The sequence below is a fragment of the Varroa destructor genome, unplaced genomic scaffold, assembly GCF_002443255.2.
Source record: "Varroa destructor unplaced genomic scaffold, Vdes_3.0 BEIS01000007.1, whole genome shotgun sequence".
Taxonomy (NCBI): domain Eukaryota; kingdom Metazoa; phylum Arthropoda; class Arachnida; order Mesostigmata; family Varroidae; genus Varroa; species Varroa destructor.
In genome coordinates, this window is record NW_019211460.1 from 36,964,732 (window position 1) to 36,991,053 (window position 26,322).

At 40.4% G+C, this 26,322-nt stretch overlaps 1 protein-coding gene across 4 annotated transcripts in view; it reads left to right on the plus strand.

The window, feature by feature from the left end:
• LOC111253857 (disintegrin and metalloproteinase domain-containing protein 10-like) overlaps positions 1 to 26,316 on the plus strand; it is a 33,474-nt gene extending 7,158 nt beyond the window's left edge. For 2 of the 4 annotated variants that reach the window (XM_086974826.1, XM_022813987.2), the window contains 14 exons: positions 4,079 to 4,200; positions 5,939 to 6,240; positions 8,519 to 8,666; positions 13,595 to 13,671; positions 14,088 to 14,346; positions 19,163 to 19,428; positions 19,610 to 19,738; positions 20,206 to 20,383; positions 20,766 to 20,986; positions 21,547 to 21,714; positions 23,950 to 24,192; positions 24,348 to 24,593; positions 24,782 to 25,157; positions 25,429 to 26,316. In XM_086974826.1, coding sequence (XP_086830952.1) covers positions 4,079 to 4,200; positions 5,939 to 6,240; positions 8,519 to 8,666; positions 13,595 to 13,671; positions 14,088 to 14,346; positions 19,163 to 19,428; positions 19,610 to 19,738; positions 20,206 to 20,383; positions 20,766 to 20,986; positions 21,547 to 21,714; positions 23,950 to 24,192; positions 24,348 to 24,593; positions 24,782 to 25,157; positions 25,429 to 25,490 — 2,797 coding nt within the window. In that variant the 3' untranslated portion in view covers positions 25,491 to 26,316. Of the gene's footprint in view, positions 1 to 11; positions 1,416 to 4,078; positions 4,201 to 5,938; positions 6,241 to 8,518; positions 8,667 to 13,594; positions 13,672 to 14,087; positions 14,347 to 19,162; positions 19,429 to 19,609; positions 19,739 to 20,205; positions 20,384 to 20,765; positions 20,987 to 21,546; positions 21,715 to 23,949; positions 24,193 to 24,347; positions 24,594 to 24,781; positions 25,158 to 25,428 lie in introns of those variants that run through there. The other 2 variants (XM_022813986.2, XM_086974827.1) reach the window with 2 other exon arrangements.
• Positions 26,317 to 26,322: the final 6 nt, after the last annotated feature.

The following is a 26,322-nucleotide window of genomic DNA, read 5'->3' on the forward strand; positions in this document are numbered from 1 at the left end:
GTATCGCATGTCCGAATGTCGATGGTTTTCCAAGCTGATTTGTTTGGTAGGAAATTACGTCCTCAATTGATACGTTGATTAGAACTTAAGCCTGCCAATAATCAACAAAGCTTTCTCAGGCGACTTCAGTTGGCGTTAGATTATTAACCTATTCAGAGAAACCTTGAATGGAATGGGGCACTCAGCCTTTTTATCGGTCTGATGTAAGCACAACAAGGCTAAAAACCTAATATCGTGTGATAGATGTGTTGTGTTGAAGTCCGGGTCGAATCGATCGAACACTGATGCATGCGCACAAGTTAAAGGAGTCCGCTCGCGAAGCTAGAATACATCATTTTACTCGTTTGCAGCCTTCAATGTTCGAGTTCATTCTTCAACAATGATCTTTACGGTCCGCTTGAGGTCAAGAACAAGTTGGATAATAAAGTTGATTTGTTTTACTACTTTAGGTCATTATGTCAGTCCACTGCAATGGGCTTTTGAGCATCTGCAGTGGATTTAAAAATGTGTGCACAGAGACTGAAAGAGTTTTACCATGTCACATATTTTAAACTGACTTTTACAGGTATGCACTTCTCGGTTTGTCCCTCTTATTTTCTTTGAAGCATATTTTTTTCTCAATGACTCCGCCATGTACGAAGAGAGAACAAAGCTAGCACGCAAAACACATTGCATAAAGCTCCCAAACTAAATGTTTAGAGTTTTATATTAGGTCCACTGTTCCGCACTCCATCAGATGCAGAGCTCGTACGAGCAACCAATCGGTTCAAGAAAATATGACATCGATATTTTCTGTACGATGCGATACTCTTTTTCCACCTTTGTACTAGTCAATACTGATTTAAACCGGATATTCATACTGACATAAACAAAGTTTGCTACAATCTGAAGTGGGCATGTAGACATGCATTTCGTGTGCCACGCCTATCGATCTTTCGATGTACGCTATCCTGTAGCGTACTTTCTGTTAGCAACTCCCTGGACGCTCTCTCGACTTTTAGTCGCTTAAATTCAACGGAAACGTAAGGGTGGATCTTAAGGGCCCGTTGTGGTTCCTGTTCAAAGCTGAGCATAGACCGACTTCGTTTCGTGTTGGAAGCCGGCCATCTAATGGAATGCCTTGGAACGTAAAATTCGAAACACAGAGACAAGAATACCTAAGAAGTATAGTGCCTGACTGTAGGTTAGGTATGACATTATTGAAGGCATGTATGATAGTATCGTATAACATGGATATTATTTAAATATACTAAATTATTAAGTTATTTATAGCAATTACTTGAAATGACAGTAAAAGGCTCGAGACTATGTGGAACGCGTTGCGCTGATGTCCAATGCGTACTGCTCACGACAGTTATATGCTGTGAATTCGACGCTGGATCAAAACCCTCCTTTCGAAGAGTTCTCTTACTGAGGTGATTGGGAGTGGATGACACTTGTCACTAACCTGATTTTACTTCATCTGTATAGCATGCCTTTGCACGTCTCTATCTGCCCTTACTGCTGCTTGTACATCGAAGGCGCTCCTGCATGCAGATTAGCGATTTCAGCCGTTACCATTTCATCTTTTTAACAAGGCCGCTGCTGGTATATGATAGATTAACGTGAGTTTTGGATAAATATGCACGCATGTGTGTAATTAATGGACGAGGGTAGAATCTGAATTGCTCTACGTATTAGTTCGAAACGTACTAATTTAGATTCAATTTGTCTTGTTTCTACATTCTAGCAGTTAATGTAGAAGCCAACACCTTTTTGATTTCTAATGCCGATGGGAGGTATGTGATTTTTATCGTTTAATCTTCAATTCATTATTTAATTTCTCGAGAAACATTACAAATAAATTCTCTTATCCTTAAACAGACGCTTTTTAAATATTACATTACATGTAATCGCTCTTTAAAGAAATACATTTGTCTTCTGAGATGCTATATCTGGAGGGCCAATTCTTATTGTTACTACGATGAGGTTGCGTCAGATATTCTACATATAATAGAAACGTTATTATAAACCTATTAACCGGCTCTACGATTCAGAGAAGCGTCTCAGACCTATAACATCTAGAGGCAGTGTCAAATAAGTGTATAATATGCCTAATAACAGTTATTATTCAACCAATAGAATGAGGCATCAGGATTGTACGTAGCTTTCATCTATATTATGCTGTTACAAACGAATCCAGCGGACTATGAAACTGTTGGTGATTGTTTCAGATACCTTAAATGTGCTTTCCTTTATTTTGCCCACATCCAAAGGCTCTGGAAGCTTTTCGACAACCACATACCTATCATTCGCGTTCTCATGTATAATTTCTATCCTGGAATACGCTTGCCCACTAGTCGTTCCTCTAAAGGCACGGAGAGCCCTACAATCACACAGACCGGAAAAATAAGTAGGCTGAAACCAACGTTGGATATTTTCTCTTGGTTTAAGAAATAATGGCGATGAGATCTGGGGTTTTTATCAAGTAGCCAGACTGGGTGCTTTTGGTTGCCGTGTCGACGGCCCCTGAACCTATTTAGAAACACATCATAGAGGATTGTGTTCATTGTTTCATTTGCAACGAGCATAGCACAGCAGATGGCCCTTCGCGAGTATTATCATCACCTAACTGCTCGACAGTGCCTCTGAACTAAATTTCGTTATAGGGAGACGCCATTATCTCATCTGTCTCCCCTCCAGTCGATAGTAGAGCTTGAACTATGCCTCCTCTATAGCAACCGTATGATTTAGACGAATATTCCGCAAATTGCATGTGCCATACACCATATGATTTCCAACTGGTTTAAAGTCAATTCTTGGGGAACCAGTTATTACTTAGTTTCCACATTTTCAGTAACTGCGTCATAATTCTGTAATTGTAGCACGTTATAGGTGAAATGTCAATTTTGACCGACATAGTCTATAGACTCTACGCTCTATTTCTGTAAAAAGCCTCTGCGATTGCAGCGATGCGTTCTTGTTTTTCAAATCACAACATCTGGTTACCTTCTCACTGCGCTTCAACGCTTCTATCTCCATTTTTGAAACGGTCACTCCATTTACCTACTATGCTTCCCGCTTAAGGCCTCTTTACCTAATAACTTTGCCAATCGTCGATGGAGTTCCGCAGTGCTATAAGTTTCGAGGAACAAAAGCTTAACCAGTAAGCGTCCATTTTTCGAAACTTCAAAATATTTTCCTTCGGAACTAATTTTTTTTTTAGAAGCTCGATCGCTGTTTGCTCACAAATTCCGAAAGGACTGAAATATATAGCAGCTAAATTTCATGCACTAGCGACATGTAGTTTAAAAATTGTTTACTACTAAAGTTCGCCGAATTTGTTTGTGACAGCCTAATACATGACCGAACTGCATCTTCATATTCAGTAATCTTATATTATTGCTGTCACAGTAAAAATTTGAGCACAGAAACCGCGTAGCTGTCGCTTCTTGCGATCACTTTCTGCGATAGGGTTATTAGCGCGGAAGTACTCCTACATATTGTATAAAACCTTTACCTATGATTTTTTTGAGCCAACTCGACAGATCCGGGACAGTCAGTTCTACTAACTTATAATTTGTCGACTCTTCTTCCAAATGATTTACACTTTTCGGTCTACGTCTTGAAAAACTTCTTATCTTGACCGTTGCATTGGCTTATTTTTATGGATTAGCTGTTAATTTCTGCTACTAACATGCCCGAGTCACAAGCGCTCGAACGTGCGCGCTTAGGGCCATTATGTGACAGTAGCAGGCCTACAATCAATAGACGAACCCAGGCACTGGCCGTCCCTTTAGTGATAGTTCTGAAACTGTAACTACTTGTTTTTGTGTAGTAGCTAATAGCATTATAGTCCTACCATAATCGGTTAAACGTGTAACAAAAGCAAAATCTATTCTAAGGTGCTTTTGCGAACAGTTCGCTCTTTACAGCCTATTATGATATCTAGGCCTACCCACAATTACAATAAGCGAATAAGATTTGCCCTGATTTATAACTTCACATATATGCCGATAGAAGTTTTACCCGTCTTAGAATATAACTAAACCCTAACAGGCAGACACATCCAGGAATTCATTGTTGTTGTATTTTGCAGGAAATTCAAATTGCGTCTCGACTTAGCACCAGATGAGGTCTTTGCACGAGATGTGGAGGTTATTGAAGATGGACGCCGGGTTTGGTACGACACGGCAAGCGTTGTCCGTGGCGTCCTGCAGGGTTCGTGAATATTATACAGAGCCTGCTGTATAGAAAGGACAACATACCCAAAATCTTTACAGATTATTTTTGCTACTTTAGTCTATCTATAATTGCATGGAAATAATGGTCCAGTCTATGCCCACCTCATAAACACCTGACTATTTCCTTTACTTTATAATGGATTTGCCATTTTTCCTGCCTGATGGCTTCTGTGCACGTCACAGAATTATTTCTTCTCTATCAGTCACTCGGATCTTTAGGCTGGAGTAGATGGCGTGAAAAATGGTAGATTGATTGTAGTCGCCGGTTGATCAAATCTGTCTCGTATCCTTGAAAACAGTACACTCTGTACAGTACTGTGAACAATATAGTAAATAAAAGGCATATATACAAATATATCTGTAATCGAAAAAGCCTGATTTCATTAATATTCAGGCTTCCTAAATGTATGTACGTGTCTCAGCCGCTCGTGACCGAGACATTTGGAAAGCGCACCATATATGCAGAATCTCTTGGTAGTTGGAAAGTTTGTATCTAAGATCTAGTAAAACAACAGAAGATACATAAATAATTATGATAAAAAGTAGATTTAACAGTACAACACATCTGTGAGCTGAGCTTCCTAATACCGTCTGCGTAATTCCTACAGTACGAAACTGTTAGTATTACTGTGATCTGGGTTAAGAGTGCCTCTCAAATCCGATAATAACAGGTCTGCTGACGAAGCACAGTCCTAAATATCTTGTCCGCTGCAATTTCACTGGATTCAACTCGTCGTCTAAAGTATCATAGATAATGTATTGAGCTCGGTGATATGTTGTTTCAATGAAGTTCAAAAAATACAGTTCCTAGCTATTCGAGACGAGCAACACAAACAGGTAATTCGTTTTTACAAAGAATTGTATCTATAGTTTTACAAAAGAAGGCCAAGCGGCGCCTCAAACGACAAGCGTTAGGTGTCGTTTTACGGCTGTTACATGGACTGTTGCACCTATTGCCTGTTCCGTGTATTCTTTTAGATGTAAACAACGAAAGGCCAAAAGATAACCTTAAGTTTTGAGGAAAACGAAATAAGGGAAGCGTAAAATGCCGATCTGTAATCAATAATCTTTCATTTTCTAATTTAGCACTCAGTCGTGGCACTACTATGTCTCCTTCGAAAACTTACTTCGTGAGTTATCGTATAACAGTTTAAAAGTCAGTAGCGATGTACTTTGAGTGCTATAAATCAGATGTTTTGTGCTGGTCATCTAATTTGATTGACCGCAGTGGTGATTGTTTCAGCTACTCTATCGTAAACATATAATAGTGCTATGGTTGTAGTAGGCAACTTAATGTTACAGGAAGTGTAGAGACATAATTAGCATCTTTCCGTTACAAATGTGCTGCACAGTTGAATATGTTCTTTACTGTGATAATTTACAATTTTCCTACTAACGTTTGGCCCTGTCTCTCTCTCTCTCTCCCTCTCTCACTCTCTCTCTCTCTCTCTCTCTATTATATATTTCGGGTTTTCAAGATAGCTATATATACGTGTCATAAAGGCACTGAGCAAAGTTTACAGAGTCCTCCCTCTATGATGCGTTTTGCCAATAAATCCATTCACAATCTAAGCTATTGTTCGTGCGTCGGTGTTGAAGCTCAAGTATATGTGAAGATCTCCTTGGTAAGCATTCGTTTATGCGCAAGCTTAAGACCACATATATAACATGGTTGGTTAATATTGTCAACAATTTGTTGGTGTTGGATAATGCAGGTCGTGCTGATTCGGAGGTACAGGGTGTTATTACGACAGAAGGCCTATTTGATGGAGTTATCAGGGATGGGGGGGAAGAATTCTTCATTGAACCTGCTCATCGGTACTTCGCCGATGGAGCCATTCATCTGTACAGGGATCACTCACGAGACCTTGAAACAGCAAGCGAAAAACAAGTGGCTGAGGACACGGGAAGTGATTTTCAATCAAAAAAAAAACAATATAAAAACAAATATAACGCCACTTTCAGCGGGACCACGACCTCCAGCGGTGACCCCATCTTTCACAGTGTGATATATAAGGTAGGTTTAGCTCATAAGACGTTAGTCGTATTATAATGTAACAATACCCACGTACGGTTACATCGTCATACGTAGACTGTGATCTGGGAAAATAACGTATGCAGATTATATATAGCTTACGAAACCGTTAGGTTCCGCTAAGTTCACAAGCTAATTGATTATGTATCTCAATAAATATGCTTAAAAATGTAAAGCCGCCGGAGACCACGTGTGAGGCTTCCAGTAACTAATACAACACGCACATGAACAATACGCTAAACATTATCTAGTAAATTTTAATTATTTGAAATTTACTAGATAATGTCATCATGACTTCAGTGATTTCGGCATAATTTTTAATAATACTGATTTGAGATAAGATGATATAGTGATCTCCGATGTCAATCGCGGAAGTGCGTAGTGGGTACTGCTAAAAATTTCTTCCTTCGAGAAAATTTCGATGCTACCATTGTGCTCCGACCGATTTCTCATATGGCTCTGTATTCTTTTTAACTATTGTATGGCTTATGTTGTAAATAATGATATTGAAGTCGCATTTTATAGTGTAACGGCTTTATTGGGCCCTGACCCGAGTGTAATTTGCGTTTGTTTCAACTTGCGCTATAAATTAAGCTTTCAGTAATTATTTGGTAAGTTTATTTAAGAATTGATTCCTTTTTTTATTTTTGCAATTCTGACATATGCCGTTAAGGCATGATCCTAGGACAGGTTTTAAGTACATGATGAACGCTGTGGTAGACCGTTATGTTAAATTATAAGTTGTTGGAGGAGGCTTCGCCAGTAGTATTTTTATGTAGCTTAAGCAGTTTCGTAGCTGTAACAACTGACCTTCCTGCCTAAATGGCCTAGTACATGGTTTCCAGTCCCAATAGACCTCCTTTTGATTCATTCAGTCATCGTCCTTGACGTACCTTCAGGCGATTATTATAGGCAAAAAATTGTACATAAAACTAAAATATTAAAATTTACAATAGGAGACAAATAATACATTAGACGCAGTCCGCCTAATGTTTATTCAACACGACATATGGTAGCGTGTTTTAACCATGACGAATAAACGTGCGAGGTGTCTGCATGGAACCTTTTATGTACTACTATACATGTGTTTTCGTGCGTGAGTGTTTGTATGTTAGAGACCTTATCGTATATCCGCGTTGTGGCGTCGCTGTTTAGAAAAATGGCGGCATCTATAAGCGATGCAATGGCGATGCCTGGTAGAAAGTACCATAAACGGCTTAAGTGTTTTCCAGTGGGTAATTTGAAAGAGCAGCGCTTGGATATATATACGGTCTAGGAAGACATTCTACGTTCCTCCTACATCCTACGTTCTTGAATAAGTAAAAGAAGAACAGGTTCATTACGTCACATGGGGGGGAAGGAGGGTAACGAAGCACAGTCGTATCGCATATTATCACTACACGAGTCCACAAGCAGGCATCTGTAGGAGCATACAAGGCCAGCCAAAATTAGTACACAATACAACAAGTTGTACGTGCAAGTAACTGGTTACTGTTTTTCAAGCACAACGACTATTGGAGTCCACTTTACTTTCTTCTGACAACTGCAGTTTCGGTAATGCTGCGATCGATTCAAGCTGTGAGTATTATATGTGCCGCTCGAGCTCTTCTGGTTATGGTATATCAGCTCATAGTGTCGCGTCGGATATAAAGGGCGAAGCGTCGGCCTTACCAGGCCGAGCTAGGGTGGCCGGGACAGTCAGCCTTTACTGACGCCCATAATCACTGGTTTCGTTACACCTGCCCAAAGGGCTGCATGTATTCTCTGTGAACTCGACGGCCAACACTAAGTGGTGCAGGCTGACGCCAGATCACTGTCACGGCTCCCTTCACGGTCTGCTATCGTATTATTGCTCGTGCATATGGATTTCGTTTGATGCAAAGACCAGAGTGGCGATTCTGTGACGCGAACGTAACTTGACTACACTATCGTTGGCATTACAGTTACTTATCTAGTATCTACAGCGATAACCGAGAAAGCTTACGATGTTAATTTTAAGTTTGTAATTACATCAATCTTAGTAGGTCTGGGCGGTGATTCAGTAAATTCGCTACTGTGAGAGGTTCTGTACTGCTTAAGAGCGAAGGGATCTACAAAAAAAATCATAGCAACACGACATCTTTTTCTCTTTGCCCGTCATTGGATTCATGCAGAATGTGCACCCAAGAACGCTAAGAGCGGCTTTAGTGACACAGGAAGGAGAAATATAACATCATGCTGATCCAACAAGTCGCAGTTACGTTGATCCCTTCCATTTCAGGGTTCAGATGTCCGATTTCCTCAGAATTCGTCGTGTGGTTCAATCACATTGGACGGTGAAATTAAAAGGCACCCACTTATTAAGCTCCTGCCGCCGTCGTCAGCACGCCAAACGAGCTATCTTAATAGGAGGCGGAAAGATCCTTCCGGTAAGTTACAGCCCACTTCAAATACGGCGACATGTGCATTGCGTAAAAATCTACAAAGCGAATAGCTTGTGTTGAAGTTGACAGAAAGTCTTAGTAAGTTTGCTTTAAATACCATCAAATAGTTACGTGTATTTAGAGATATCTCCCTAGAGAACGTAGCTGTATGGCACTTGTAGTTTTCAGATGCTTTCGGTTTGAAAATACCAATTGTGTTTTTATACAATAATCGATGTAAATGAGTGTTCATCCATTAGAACCAGTAGAAAAGCCCACTATTTTTTAGGGCTATCCCCGACCGCTTTTAACTAGCCACTCGATCAGGGCTAGGAGCGTGCTTCTTCCATAAGTAAATCTTCGATCATAATGTACCAGTACTAACAATAAGATTATCGTCAGCATAACCCACAGATTTTAGCTAAGTATCTCTTGGCTCACATGTCTCGTAGGATTGCGTAGGGTCGCTTCAATGTCATTTGAAAGCTTATATTTGGTAGTAGTGAATGCGCTAAAATTGACGGAAGGACTTGAGATAGAGTACCTTAAAGATAAATTATATTTCTGCAACAATCCGCTATACTTTACAGCTTTATTACGATAAAGGCGCAAATGCTGCCTGGTACAATTCGCTGTTTATGATTAAGGTTCATTAGCAATAAAAGTGGCTCAAAGATGTTCCTGCCGCCTTCGCTCGGAAGGCTTCGACATGAAAGATGTTCCTCGAAATGGTTGACCCATTACGGAAAAAGTCTGTGCGAAAGTTGAACAAGGCAGATAGATACATGGGTAGCCATGATATCGCTAAAAAAATAAATGTACACGATTAAATAGTTTTGAACTGTTTGAAGAAAGCTGGATGTTTGGGTGCCGCCACACAAACCGACGTAAAACAATCATTTCCCGACGTAAAATGATCGTTTTCCCGTCAATGAAACTCTATAGAAGGTAACGAAACCGAGCCATTTCTACTCCATTTTATCACAACCAATGAAAAGTGGATGCAAGTAAAAAATGTGTTCAGTGGCACGGGAAAGGAACGTGTGTTATGAGTTGATACGGCGAGACAAAATCAATTAACTTGGATCTTCATTGTCAACAGATAACAAGATTGCAACAAATCGTGGAAAAAAATGATCGAATATAGTTGGAAAAGCGTTGATTTTTGCCACGCCAGTGCCAGACCATATACATCTTTGCACACAGGACATACACAAGATCGATCACGATCTTTTGCCCAGAAACCTCAGAAGTTCAACAATGATGGGAAAATGACAATTATCAGTTACATATATAGTTCAGTAATGTTTTTTTTAAATGGAAGGAAATATATATTTCAGTTTTGTTTTGAGACGGTCAGTACATTTTCGGCATTACACTAGGCTGTTACAAATAAATTCGGTGGACTCTGAAGCTGAATAACTTTTGAATAACGGGCTGCTAGCGGATGAAATTTGGTTGGTAAATATTCAAGTCTTCTAGAAATTGGCGAGTAAGAAACCAGATGAAATGAGTTCTAAAGGAAAAATGTCTTTTAGTCTCAAAAATTGATCCTCAGCGGTCAGATATTTGATCTTTGTAAGCTGTAGCACCGCGGGAACTTTTCGAAAATTGACGAAGACATTAAGCAAGGATGCCTTAAGCAAACGCACAGTACCCGAATGGCGCAACCATTTCAAGAATGGAGATTGGGGCCTTGAAGGTTAGACGATAGGCACTTATATGTTGTGAGTTGAACGATAAGACGTAACGCATTGCCGCGATCGAAAAGACCTTTTACAGAAACAGAGCAAGATTTTGTCGACCAAAACTGACGTACGCATTACAATTAGAGGTTTATAACCCAGATACTGAACATGTGGAAGCTAAGTAAAAACAACTCCCCGGCGAATTGACTCCAGGACAGATGGGAATGCGTATGGTACAATCGAAAAATCGTATTGGCAATCGAAAGCGCACGGTCTAGTCACTTGAAACAATGTCAGACCTTATCGATACGTTTTAATTACTTTCTGGACTGAGCAAAAGAATACCGCAGATTCACTTTAACTCGCCTCGGTCCGATCTAAATCCGTATGATTGCGGGGATTTCCGTGTCCTTAGAAGTAAAACTGGTGGGCAACCGTATCCCACTATCGATTTACCTTGAGAACTCATAACGAGAGAAATTATATCTGTGAACACAAATATAATATAGAGGTATGTTGCTTTTCAGAAGCTGCTGGGAAAACTGTGTAAAAAGTAAAGGCGGGTTCTTCTAACACAATTAAAGCTAATCTTTCAAAGTCCGCCAGATTTTCTTTTAATGGCCTAATATATACGAATATATACATACACTAGGTCTTTTAATAAGAAGCGCGACACTGGGAACTGAGTTTTTAAAATTTTTCAAAGCATAGTTATATAATTAAGTCATGCACCAACCACTATTAACTCTGACCATCTGTCACTTGAATGGTAACCCGTTTACCTGGGTAATTCCAGTAGATGCTGGGGTCCTGGGGTGCAAATATCTACGAAGTTTTGAAGGGCAACTTCGACAGCATGCTGATATCTGAACAGTATTCGTCTAGGGAAGTTGCTGAGATTCAGGAAAACGATGATCCATAGCGGTGAAGCATGGCGAACAGCAGAAAAACTGCAAATGCACCACCGCATCTTTGCTACCGTGATTTTTGCGATGTGAGATCGAGAACTATTGCACGATAGAAGTTATTTAACTTTATTGGTCGATCTTAACAACGTTTAGTCATCATCTCCTCCTCTAGTCGATTAACCACGATTCGTAAAACTGCAGCGAGTAAGAGCTACAGTAGACAACCAAGAAATCATCATAAATTTTTATAGACACACAACTGTTTTAGAGTGATGTCTCGCATCCATTCATTGATGTGTTTATCTGAGATTATCGCTAATCCGCTCTGATCACAAGTTACAACTCGATATATGAATAGGTCAGGGTTCTAGCGTGAGGACAATGAGTAGTAAGCGTCTCTGTGTCTCGGTTTTTGTTTCCGTTCAACTGATACGGGACCCATCTGCCCCATTTTTTAGCTTATTCATTGGACTGAGGTGAACAGGTATGATACCTTCATACACACCAAACCCCAGTGCCAACATTGGTGCATTTCAAGGTAGGTCGGCTCTGACAGCCTTTCACATCTTGTTATTTGCCTTTGCAGGTGTCTTCCACGTGGCTCAGTTTCGAGTTCAAAATTCCATTCACTAAATTATTTGAACGAACGGGTCACGATGTTTCCAGTAGTAAATGTTTTACAAAATACGTGGCAGACGAGCTGCCTCCGCTATTGAAATTCCAAGATGGAAGTCATATCTGTAAAGCATTCATGTTTTCCATGGCTCACAGCAATTTCGCAGTTACAGGTCCAAGTGATGGTATCCGCGTTTATGGTATCAACTTTTAAATAGTTAACGGGTGCAAATATATCTCAGAGACAAAGAAAAGTGCCTCGAAGAAGAAGCATCATCATAAAATAGCGCAGTTATGAAATATGAAATGAACATTTCTCTCATGCTATAGCAAGCCTTGCGTATTTTATATTTGGTATAGACAGTTCCTATAATATGGATGTTGGAGTTATTCTCTTGGGTGCGCTAATTCATTAACTGCATCTTGCATGCAGCGTTTGTCTTTCCGGTCCGTCTTTTTATTATAATAAGTGAGTGATGAAGTGTGTTATTGTTCTGACATGGCTTCATGTTTGGTTAAGCTAGTCATCGGGTTGACACCTCGTAATAATTGTTCTTGCATACAGATAACGTTATACTTGGACTATTTTTAGAGGGTAGGATTGGCCTGGGTGCTCCGAACTGGATCATCCAGTAAAAAGTCGAAAAGTCACCGTTGAGGTCACTATATTGACGGAGAGACAGTTCTCATGAGTCATGGCAAGCGGACATTGTAGCTAGTAAGGGCACGATGCCGTAGCAGCTGACCGCGTATAGGAGGGCCTTGATGATTTGCGACCTGTGACCTTTGCTTTCATCAAATGCAGGCGGACGCTCAGCACACTTCGCAATCACGTGAATCGATTAGAAAGAATCTGTATGAATGAAGACACACAATAAACAGATTTACTGCAATAAACCAGCAGCTTCTCCCGGTCACAAACGTCGATAGTCTCACGGCCACTGCTAGAGTAGTTTATCGTTTTCTGCTAACATCAATATTAGTACAATATTCTTCGCCAGTCACAAGCAGTTGTCCTATCGAATTGATAATATAGTTCATATGTGATGTGAGCACAAGGTCCGCTCCTCGCTTCCTGTGTGTCCTATGATTAGATTAGGATTTAAGTTTACGGCATTTGCGTGTGAAGGACTATTACATGAAAAATGGAATCCGAAGGTTAGGGGTTAAGCATAAAAAACTGCTTAATTTTTTTGTGGTTTGGTATAGAGGTCTCTTTCCCTCTAAAATATCTTTAAAAAATCTACTAATATCGGCAGAGAACTAAGTTTGAGGGGCAATACGAGTTCTTCAGCCCTCTTTCTCAGAATTGGTTCAAAAAAGGGATGTAGGATCGAGACTTATAATGATACATGTCATATATAATGTAACGGATAACAAAAAACCGTGCAAGAATGAAAAACATTTTTTATAGGAGTTCAATGGAGTAAAGAGCTAATTGTTATTTGGATCATCAAACAGGCAATGTAAGGAATAATGCTTTCATTAGACTGCCTAGTCCGTTTCCAGTTATGAGATTTGTAATGTTCCTTAAACGAAGGATAAGTTCGGCTTGAGGATCTCTGGTTCATTTAATTGGGTTGGGCTTATCTAGAAGTTTATTCATACTAAATGCGTTGATCGAAGCTAATTATAAACTTGAAATAGGCTACCTTTTTCAAGGCACCAATAAGGAGTCTAGATTCTAAGATGAATCAACAATCCGTTTTGTTACGTCTTATAGGTTTTCACGAAAACGATAGTGAGATGCAAATCGTTGAAACGGTCGAGCAGGAGGACGACATGCTACGCTATCGACAGGTATTGTCTGCTGATATTTTTATTCTACATATAACCTACATCTATAGTTGTTTTTGTCCTTATCTATACTGTTTGTACTTCAGTCTGTGCTATAGTGAAACGTTTTGTCAGTGATTAGCTTGGAACCTTATTGTATTACAGAACCTGGATAGTGCGGCCTCCTTAACGATTTTCTCGCATACTTTGAATCATTCAAACAATTAACATAATCCATATTAAATTTTGTTACCACTATCTTTATAATAGTCATCTATGTTAACATTACTGGCAACGAAAAATTGCCACACATAGCTATTTAATATGTGCTGAATGCGTATAATTTCAAAATCGTGCCTGTATTTCTGACAACGTTTTTCTTTAGGCCGCTGTTGTAATCAATCACCTGAATGTAATGGTTTACGACCCCTAACATTTAGGTATCGTTAGATTCTACGGGAACCCACGGTTCGTCGTTATCTGGTTATGGAATCCGATCAGTTCAGCGGACGATGTGGGTGTCCACAGAGCGGGGATCGGGTGGTAAGAGTGGGGTTGTAGTGGACCCCCGAAAGACTACTTGCATGCTTTACCTACAAGCGGATCATCTGTTCTTTGAGCGGATGGGCACGCGTGAGGCTTGCATTGAAGCCATGACCCGTCACGTGCATAAAGTCAATTCCATCTACAAAGGGACAGGTAAGAGTCGTTGCTTTATGATAACTCGCTAGATGTCACTAGGCAACAACAATAAAGGCAATAATAAAGCCTACAACTGTTGACTTGTATAATAAACTAATATTAATACATATCTATTGGTTTATCTGGGTTCTTTTTTGGCGGACTTAAAAAGCAGGAATTATCTTTAAGTCATATAATGCGGAACAGTGATACATTGGTAAACGCTAAGGTTTCTCCCTCTATTGTTTACTTTTTGAGATTAACAGTTTAGGACTTTCTCAGCATCAATTTACTCGGTGACTACATGAATGTACCCAATCTCGTTGCCAGCGGCTTGTTTAAGACAATTTTGGACAGATATCACTGAGTCTCTTACCGACACAGCATGCACGCTATCAAAATCACACGGACTTGAATCTTGTAAATATGGAGGCTGAATCTACCGCTCAACTCTGTTCTAGATCGAGGCCATGATTCAAATGCGGAAACGGAGTCACGCGTTAATAACCATACTAAATGTGTTGCCCCACATCACATATGAAGCTATTCAAAAATTTGAAATTATATATTTGTGGTAACATTGACCGCTCTACTTCTGGCAAGGATTTCGTAAGAACAAGTGCTTTCGATATCTATTATGAGCATAAACATTTATCTATTCGACACTAACACTGCAGTCGTGTATTTTCCTGTTCAGCTCTCGATGTGATGGTCTGTTCCATCTCTGGCAAGCCGTGTAGACTGACCCGTATCTCGTCTATGGCATTGGTATGCTTGAAGCGTAGTTTTTGTTGATAATAGTTACGCAGTTTACTTCTAAAGAGTGCACCACACTCGTTTTCGGCTGTTTCTGTGTATTTTGTATTTGTGTGTGTAACATGTGCTCTGGGGTTTGTTAACTCAGTATGGGATCCCTATTATATTAAGTCAATAAGTAACGCATTATCCTTGCTTTGTTTTACTCTCAGAATTACATCAACCCGCACATCCGTTGAAGGTCTACAGGCTACCTTCTCTGTGGTCTTCAGTCGGTTATTTTCGTTCCTGTTTTTACCAAACTCCAATAGATTCTACGCGCCCTCTCATAACTCGAATATAAACTTAATTATTTAGCGTTAACCTTTAGCATTTGACGGCATCTTCGTTTATGAACTTTTTATTTCTTTCACGCTTATAGCTACAGTCACAGCTACAGATAGTTAAAAATTATTTAAATAATTATTCAAATAGCCTTTGACAAGCTATATATATGCATGAGTTCCTATATAAGGGTAGAACGAGTGCCTAACAGAAACACCGACGAAGCCGTCCATTTTAGGGCAGCTGTAGTATGGCCGGCTGTAGGAGTCACTGTTGTTAAGTCTAGGCGAACCGTAGTGCCATATTCCAACTGTGTTGGCTGCTTAAAGCTGCTACACTACCTAGCAGAAGTCTGCAAGGAACCATTGAAATTTTTGCGGCGAATCGACGGGTCGTCAACTAAACAGTCGCGTGCGGCCGCTGACGATAGTCGTCTCAAGGAAAATAAGAAAGGTCAATAGGTTTACCTTGAGGAAAATTAGTCTCGAAGAAGGCTGTTATAACGAGGAATTTGTATGTTCCCGCCTGTCTAAGTGTAAAGAAAACCACTCGTCGTTTCATGGCACGAGGTTTTGCGTGGTTTTGGCTAGGGCTTGAAACCGTGTCCATTGCTGAAAGTTTTTCAGCTAAGTAACCTGTAAGTTACTAAGGATATTGCGGCATACATCTCCGCAGAACCTCCAAACGATACGAGTCGTAGAACATTAGATGTTGGTTGAAATGTGGCGTCCCATGAGCGCAAGTCGGATTAGGGAAGGATCCCTAACGATCAAACAGTTTGTAGTAAGTTTTCAGAAGTCAGGTCTTTAAACAGTGTCGATGGTTGTACCGTCTGTATATACATCACTGTGCTGGCCATTCACCTTATCGGATGAGACAGCTTAGACGGTCGGTTGGTCGCCATAGAACTTAGAAAACGGCACGTTACGATAGCTTTGCGGAACCTATAAAAACGCTTGTCGCGGAATGAGCGCTAGATTAAAGTGAGTAACTGAAGAGCCTTAATCAACAGCGATGCCGAACGTAAAACTCGACACATTGAGAGTAGCAGGAGAACCCTCATTTCTGCCACCTAACGATGACGCTCGGTTAGTCATGTACATGTGTGGGTCTCGCAAGCCCACAACGATTTCGCGATCTATGGATAAACAAGGTGTTTTGAGCGATGCACGAAGATCCTCTTTTTGGACTTGTCCGTAATTGTACCTGGTCGACATACAGGTAATAACGGTGAGCTTTTGATCAAGAATTAAAAAAAAACACTCATGCCGACGGAATATTACGTCTATTGAGGGTCTGTTGGGAAGGTGGCACCGCATAAAAACTTCCATGAAGATTTGCTCTTATACCACAATGTGCAGGTGGGGAAACAAGATCAGAAGTAGCCTTCTTGAATACGTGATAAAGCAGTCTTGCAGTAAATTCAAACAGTTATCACCAGTGTATACAGGTGCAAGATGAAGTACACTGGAAGTAGCCGGGTTTTGATTGTTCCTCATACTCTAAATATTAATAGGCTGCACGTTGACGGGTATCACTCTATTTTTGTGGACAGAGTAAAGGGTGCCTTTTTTTCAAATGGTTTATTTTCTATTCCAGTAATTTTCGTCTGTAAATTGCGCTTTGTAAATCTACGACTTCTTTGATTGAACACACAAAAGGGTGTGCTCTAGAATGGTTAGCAATGAATGACTGCAAGAAGTATTCGATGGTTTCGAATGTGCTACAAGGGGCTTTGCGAAAATCAGAGAATGGCAGTACGTTTCGGTAAACCGTTAATTTCGCTAGTGACGGACGATTTTTAGTCTTTGCAAAAATGGCCAGGTAAGAATCGGGTTGCTTTAATGGTGAAGAAAATACAACTGACATTTACCTTTTTCCGTCCACCTCCACCTTTTGAAGATAATGAAATTCGGAACGTAAATCGCGACTCATGTTAAGGCCCACATGAAATACTTTCAAACAGCTATGCAGATATTTATGCGTACCTTTTTGTAGGCTGTTTTTCGTATAAGGTAAGATATGCATTTCACCTTACACAAAAGTGCTTTCTGTGCCCCTTATAAAGTAAGCATTGCTGCTGTTAGTCACTGAGCAAAAAATGTTATACGTGAAACGGGTTTTTCGGCGCCTCGACGACCAAGGGAGCATCCAACTGCTATGTGCCATCTAGAGCATTTTCTCGCCTGAACTCCTACTCTCTTCACCCTTAATTTTTTTTTCATACAAAGCCCAAGCGCTTTATTACTTAGCTTCGGGGCACAAATTATATAGCTAGCACTACTGCAAACATATATGAAGTTGGAGAAGTTTTCAGCTTAACACAGAAAACACAGTCCTCTTTTGCATTAATTGCTATTTCAGCGTCCTTGCCAACTTCCCTTGTAAGTGTGCGCAGCAATGCTCTGATCCCTTCAAAGCCGCGATGCGAGTAATAGTTAACACCTTTTTCTGCAAAATACGGGTTGATAAATGTACCGACGTTTTCATTCGATAAAACCTTGAGCCTGAGAAGCCAAGAAGTTCGTCAGGGGGTCACATTTGGTGAATAGTGTAGATGGTCAATCAGTTCAAACCCAATGAGTTAATTTTTGCGTTGTCTTGATAATACAAAATTTCCTTTTTTTGTGAAATTCGTCCGTTTTTCTACAGTTTTTGCCTTCAGCATATAGAGAAATGATGCGCTTTTTCATTCCGTTCTTTTTCCAAAATAGCCAATAAAAAGCTCTATGATGATCTCCTTCTCCTATTTTCGCGGCCGATTTGCTGTTCACAATCCACCCCTTTGACTCTACCTTCGTTACGTAGAATTATTAACAAAAACTCCAGCCCATTTCGTTCAAACTGTTTCAAGAGGGCCTTGAAAATGTGTGTTCGATAAATGTAATGTCCTTTGAGCGACCTAATGTGCCGTAAGGGCACACGGTGTACCTTTTCATGCCAGAGTCTTCCGTCACTACGTGACAGACACGTTCTGCCTATCGAACTGCCCACAATCTTTGCTACTTTATCAGTCTCAATTGAACGGTCGACTAACACTCTTTGATCAATATTTTCGACGTTATTTCTAGTAGTTGAGATTTCCGGCCATCTCACATGATTATCGTCAGCCAGCCTAGTATAATCACATTCAGATTCAGCTAAGCAAACCTTCATAGTGGTAAACAAGGGAACAGAGCTCTTCCAGCTGTTATCTATATTAGCTTTAATTCGCGTGAGCGTATTGGATAGGAGAATTTAACGATAACTAACATGGACTGATTTTGACAACTATAGAAAACAAATGAAATTTGAATGTATGTTTGGGCAATTTTATCAGAAGGGTATTTAAAAGCTAGACATTTATTTTTGGTATTATCTCTACAAATGATCTAAATATTTTAAAAAATGTATACATAGTAGTTCTCATTGCAGTCATGTTGCGAATTCTTCGGAACAATCTTCGGAAAAGTCGTTTATTGCGAAACTAATAATAACATTTAGACACTTTAAAACAGGTTCTTTTCGTCTCCTAGCAACTCATACATTTATTTTACTTAACTCATTTGCTACTAGTTCGTAGTTAGAAGCGCGCTTCTAGCGTCAATTAGCATTGGTTCTCAGCAAACGAAGTTATTTATCACTTACGTCCCAAAAAACTGATATCTACGGTTGTTGATTCACGAGCAAGCTGCTGTACGAGTATAATCCGTGTCCGTATATATATATGAACACATACATACCGCTCAATATGTTAATAATTTCTTCATTGCAGACTTCGATCAGGATGGTCGAGCAGATAACATATCATTTTTAATCAAGCGGGTAAAAGTGCACACGAAAGCTAGCCTTCATAGCGCAGACTATCGTTATCCGGATAACTACGGCGTTGAAAAGTTCCTCGAGCTATTCTCTGAAGAGGACTACGACGCGTTTTGTCTAGCATATATGTTCACATATCGAGATTTCGAAGGCGGTACACTCGGCCTGGCTTGGACCGGTGACCTAAAAAATGCCGGTGGAGTGTGTGAAAAGAACGGGGTAAGCACAAACAGCTAATTTACCGAACACGAAAAGTGTGACAAAGAATGCTAGTTGAAATATAGAGCTCCTAAATTCAACTCAATCTGCCGTTGAGCATATGGCGAAAGTGAGATTGAGCATTTCTTACTTGCCCTGTCCCTAACGTTCTATTTTTCGGTAATCCGGGAACGTTTTTCAGCATTATCGGGGATCATTGAAAAGTTTGAACACGGGCATTGTTACTCTGCTTAATTATGGCAAGCACGTTCCACCGATTGTGTCTCACGTCACATTGGCACACGAAATAGGACATTCTTTTGGATCACCGGTAGGTTGACATAGATTTTTCACGTGGCCTTTGTTTAAAAGTGAATCAATCAGATAACAGTCGACCAAATAATTTATAATTAAAGCGAATCGTATAATACATTTCCGGCTTAACTGTGGACGCTGAGAAGGTCCAGCTTTCCGTAGATGACAAATCAGAGTATGAATGACTAACATTGTTAGAATGAGGAAATTAGCAACGGCCGTCCAAGGCAACATCTTGGGTGAAGGTTGCAACTCATGGACACTGACCTATTGTCAAATTGATAGTACAGCATTTTTGTAGGAGATACATAGTAGCAAAGGTGTATTATTCATGCACGAATGTTAGGCCGCATGAACTATAATACCGTTCTTGAAATTATACATACTTCATAGCTTCAGTGGCGATCATTGGAACAAACGCATAACGGTCGTCTTGTTTTTTTCTTGGCTACGCATCTTCATCATTCTAATAAATAATAATAGCACGATCCGAAAGACGACGCGATCTGTACGCCTGGAGGTGAGGCGGGCAATTATATCATGTTCGCCCATGCAACGTCAGGTGACAAAGCCCATAACAACAGATTTTCACCCTGCAGTTTACGAGCAATCAACGCCGTGCTTAATGCCAAAGCTCGCAATCTTAAAGGATGCTTTTCCGGTGAGAGTCGGACTCAATTGAGCAGACCCATAACGGTAGCTCTGTTTCATTGCGGATTGTACAGTACAAACGCATTCCTTTTTGCCATTCTTCTACTCCCCCACATTCTAATCATCATTCTACCTGGAAAAAAGTTTCAATTGATCTAGGACGGCTTTCCCTTCATCGTGCACGTTACGCTATATATACTCCAGTCTCATGTTATTATGCAAACCCCATTTGAGTAGTACGTGTATACTGTGTATGCGTCGGGTCTATCATTACTGTTATCATAGATATGTGATGATCGTTTTCACTCGTTCTCTTAATTAAACACGTATTCAATTCAGTCCTGTTTTGGCTATGCTTTTTGTGGCTGCCGCATTCGATGTTTTCTCTACAGAGCCCCAGTGGGCGATCTGTGGCAATGGCGTAGTTGAAGAAGATGAAGAGTGTGACTGCGGTTGGGAAGACGAGTGCCGTGAGTCGTGTTGCGTCCCCATGGGGGAAGGCGCAGCTATAGGAGCGCGCGCAAGAACGGTAAGGGAGCAATCGGGGAGTGACCTCTTGGACCTACAACCACCTTGTACCTTGCGAAAAGGAGTTGTCTGCAGCCCGAGCCAGGTAAGATAATTAATAACTCACCGATTTTGGTATTCGCACGTGACAGGCCTAAGGCAATTTACCAATATGAAAATAAAAGATGTAAATGGTGAACCCGGTAACGGTTCTACATGAATATGGTGACCTGTCTGTTCAGCTGTTGGAACCAAGAGCCGAACTCGATTTAATATGGTATTCAGAAATGGGAAAAGCCTCGTGAGAAATATAGGTGCGAACATATCTGAAGAAGGCGTTGGAAGTTAATTTTTTCGATAAGTCATTTTATTCATCTAGAAAAATATCTAGATAGTAAAAACCGCTCCAAGCGTATTTAAGCCCATTGCGTTATGTAGTGTATCTAACATTACTGAATAGGGGCTATTATTCAGATATAAGTGGTCTATCAGTAAGTTCTCCCTCTAGCTCCGTTTGTGCCTTCTGCTTATGTTTGCCAAGGTCACACTCAACGCAAATTTAAGTTGCGCAATGAGTAAGTCTTTCAACTTACCCATTGCACATACTGGCTACAGGCCATCATCTTTAATGATTTCGTGCTCCTAATTTTTGCTTGCTATTGTTAGGGCCCATGCTGTACGGCGGAGTGTAACCTGAAAGTTGGAGATAAGTGTCGCGACGACAATGGGTGCCGAAGCTCTGCCTACTGCGACGGCGGAGGTCCTAAATGTCCGCCGTCTGTGAGCAAGCCAAATAAGACTATCTGCAATGATGAATTCGTTTGCTATATGGGGGTAAGATAAGCTTCTGACATGTCCGTGACGGATGTCTAGTCATTTGCGTTATTTAAATCGTTATGTATACGGATTATATTACGTGCATCCGAGAGCAATTAAGAATTATAGCATTAAAGAGTAGATTGGTCTCTATACCGAACAAGATAACCCAAAATGTTTACTAAAGTTATGCACTTGTCATATTAGTGGACGGACCCGTGTGCTTCGTCCTGTACCTGTTTTGTGTTACCGACTAATATGATTTATCCACCTAGGGTAACAAACGCTATAGGTCGGGTGTACATTAACAATTAACTTGTTGCAAATAGCCTACTCCGCCTGACCTCTTAACCTTCGACGGTTTTTGTGTAGCTTGCTCGCCAGAGGCTTAGCTAACTTTAAACTTGTCTCGCCCGTGATATGTTGGCTTTCGGTACAGTTCCACAACGTGATTCCAGTTTGTTCAATGATGTTTGATTGATTTTGTTTCCGGAACGCTCGTAGATAGAATTGGCCGACGGCCGATTTCTGAAGGACGTTCATAAATCGGATAGGCCTTCGATCGACTTCTAATCGATGTCGTCTTCGATAAAGTCGGCTAACCTATTGATTCTGTTCCCGGCACTTTTCCGAAACTTACAGAATTAAAATACATATATTTTATAAGAAACCATTACACTTATTACATTGAGATTAACTCTGTCAGTGCTAAACAGTTTTATCCCTCCTGTTTGTATGTAATGAGTAGTTGAACAATCTGTTAAATGAAGATGCATATGATATGGATATGAATTCAGCTGACATGTTTAGGCCGGTGCATTGATTTTCGGGATGGATATTGACTCGATTTCTGAGGCTTTTTTAAATGTTTTTTTTTGTTAATAAATAGGTATATATTTACTTGAAGTTTGGGCATTCTTTTAAATGAAGGAACATCGTTCACGGAACCCTCTACATCTGTCGCTCCAACTTTCCAACTCAAAAGAAATTCGCTAAAAAAGGCGTTCAAAAATAAGTCGAAACGCGTATTTGCCCCATCGTCACGTGAACGAGGCAAATCCTCTTGTGGGTTTTTGATTATTTTCTCACCGAGATATCCGTTTTACTGTTTTAAATACGTGCACGGTAGTTTGGCTCAGTCTATCAAGATCTATTAATTGGCGACAAGGGATCCTTCTACATAAAGCGCTACGTTAAGGTTTGGCTCTTCGGAGGGCATGGAAACTCAGATTTGAATACAGCGACATGTATTGCACTTTCATTCGTCTCAAAGCAGGCTTTTGATCAACATCAAGAACGACCCTTCTACATAGAGTTCTATGCAGTAGAAAACATTCTTCGACAAAATCCTGCTCAAATGTAGCCCAATTCAGCAAAAATTGCAAAAACGAGCACTTTGCCCATATGAACATTATGCATTAGGAATGGAAAAACACACTTTGTCTAGGAAGGCAGAACGTACTCATCCAACCGGTTTCGTGGTATACGCAACTCTTCTCAGTATGAAGCTCTAACGCCCCGCCAAATTTGGATCGGATCGATAAACATATGAACACGAGACTTCTGGTTATGTATAGATCTATCAATAGATTATATGGACCGGCAATCTTCGCTGATTTGATGTTGATTTAGCTAATCTTATTTACTGATACTATACCAGCCTAACATGAATTATAAAGCACAACAACGGTTCTTTTATTGCAGTTACCATAATGTTTAACGCGTGAAGAAATTTTATCAACCGGTTCTAATATGTTCATTACGAGCTCACCCAACTATAGATTTGTCTCGTTCATGACATGTCAGATTTTGATTCGTTCTTACAACGTCATTACAGGCTTTTTCAAGTTTTAACATATTAACTCTGCTTCCGGGAGGTACGTGAATAGGATCAGTCATTGGCTAACTTGCGATTGGCTAATCTGATGATTCTGTTCCTGAAACCAAATCAAACATTTGCAAATATTACAGGAAACAAACAACCTATTTAATTAACATCACGCTCTATGAATGGAAAAAGGAACTGCTCCCAAGAAAGAAGTACTCATGCAATCGACTCTCTCTTATAGGCAGCCCTATAATTGCTATTTGAACACTTTTAGGAGTTGGTTTGGTCAGACAGACAAACAGACATTCGTTTTTTTTTTCATATATGTGTTGCACACTGACATCTTCGTGATTAAGATCATGTTATCTTAAATAAATACGTTGTTGGTGAATAATACTAATAATTATAATAATAATAAACGGCAGGAGTGCACTGGTTCTATCTGTACGGCGTATGGTCTGGAGTCGTGCCAATGCGGTCGAGAACCGTCAGATCCGCCTACAAAGGCCTGCGAGTTATGCTGTCGAATGCCAGGTGAAGGCCATGCGTGTAAGTCGTCATTTGAGTGGAATACCCCACCGTACGATGTGCCGGACCTGTTTGCCAAACCGGGAACACCCTGTGACCACTATAACGGGTACTGCGACGTCTTCCAGAGGTGCCGCGAGGTAAGCACCCGAGCGACTGAGATCGGCTAGGGTTTGCTGGTCAGAATCATCTCGTTTTCAGTTACTCTTGTCAGTGTCATCTAATAAATGAGTAGGCGGACTTGATAACCTCGGAGTATTTGATAATGTTTGTCATGCCTCTCTTCAATGTTAAGATTGACCCGTCAGGCCCATTGGCTACCCTTCGTAAACTGCTGTTATCTACAAGGACGATTTCATCATTGGCCCAGCTTCTATCGCACTACGCTCCGCTAGTGGTTGCGTCCGCGCTGGCTATGTTCGTACTATTTGTCCTCGCTTTAAAATTACTTTGTTCACTGCCGCCAGGCGCGGCCTCAACTGCAGGAAGCTTGTATTACAAACAGGCCGTCACTGCGAATGGGACAAATAACACTGAACAGGTAAGACAGTGCAAAAGTAAATTTTTATTTGCCCAGCCTTCAATCAGTAGACTGTTATTGAAAGTCAACAAATCGAGTGGATATATTGCTATATAAAAATAATAGTAACTGAACATGTAACAGCACATTGCGGTAGGCAGTGCACTAATAATAGGCAAAATTGGCTGCACAAACAATTTTACTAACAGGTATCTTCGCAGCGCTCAATTTGTGTTTCGGGAACGTTGACGGGCACGAATCAGCCTCGTCCCGTGCTACGGAATTCTCGTTCCGGTTCTTTAGTCCCTCGTATTGTGACGAGCGAAACAAAAACTGGAAAAGACATTGCGTCGACTAGAGGTCCCTTGAGCCCACGGCCTGCATGTGTGGTCTCTTCACTTCCATCGACTGGAACTGGCGGACCCGTTATAGCCCAGGTGGCCGGACTTTCAGGAACTGAAAACTTCAATAAGACATCAGGCTCCATGGGACCTTCTGGGCAATCCGACCACGCGTCATATACGACCGACTCCACAAAACCCACAGCTCAAGGGACTCTTACGCCGACGACAAACCGTTCCATAAGTACGAAAATTAATTCTAAACAAGACATTCACTTTAGATTTTCTACGAATAGCTGAGCTAGCTGGCTTAACTGCTTTACATGTCTTTGCGAAAAGGGATGTGATTTCCCCTGAAATTGTAGATTCGTAGGAGTCGGTCTTCCGATACAGTTCTATCATCAGAACACAAGAGTAGTTTTATTGCAAACTATGGTCCAGTCGCTTCTGCTATTTACATTTTCTTCCTCATAATTTGTTTTTCTCTTAGACTTATGAATTCGATTCTTTTCCAGCATGCGCCCTTCGGTCGAAGCTGTCGTCTCTGTATGGTAGTACGCAACGTCGATGGGTCTGAGAAAGATAGAAGTGACGAGGTTAACTGCAAGTTTAAGTTAGCTGCGTATATGAATGTGAAACAGCGTCGTTCGTGCAGAAAACTATCAAAACGTATTATCTGTCCTCTACTGTTTATCTGTCACGCAATTTAGATCACGTGAGATGTTCTGACGCTGATCATGGTGATGGTATATCGTATAATACATTTGTAAACAGACAAAGTAGATAGAGAAATTGCCTAAGTGACTGATAGATGTTTGATTGTTTGTTGATAATGATAAGATAATAATAACAATAACAAAACATATAATGAAAACGTTAGCATTTTACAGAAAGGCACCACAACTTAACAGGGCTTGTCCACGGGAACATATTATTAAGGGTCATCGCTTATATATATATATACATCTATGGGACGTTTCCGTGTAAAACTACTTGAGACTTTATCGGCTAAAGCTAAAAAATAATTTTTTTCGGTGAAGCAGGCTTCAAGCGCACTTTTAGGCTGAGTTTAGTAGATCTTAGCGTCGTGGTTTCTGCAGTAGCAGCATAAGTCAAGACAAATCCAAACCATTGCGCACAGAAAACCGTACGTTTGTTTACATCTGCTGTGTTCTTAATCAGATCTTAGAATGCACATGTCTGCATGCAAATTTTGTTAAAGGTAAAAAAAGAGATTTTAATATTCATGCACGAAAAGCCCTACTCTTCGCCATGTTTATTCGCTTTTAGCTTCACGAGACTGATGTTGCAAATTTTCCGGATATATTTTGCCAATTCATCGAGGGTATAAAAGGACTTTAGAGAATGGAGCTCAAATCGACAAAGTTAGCAGGGAAGCATTAACATAT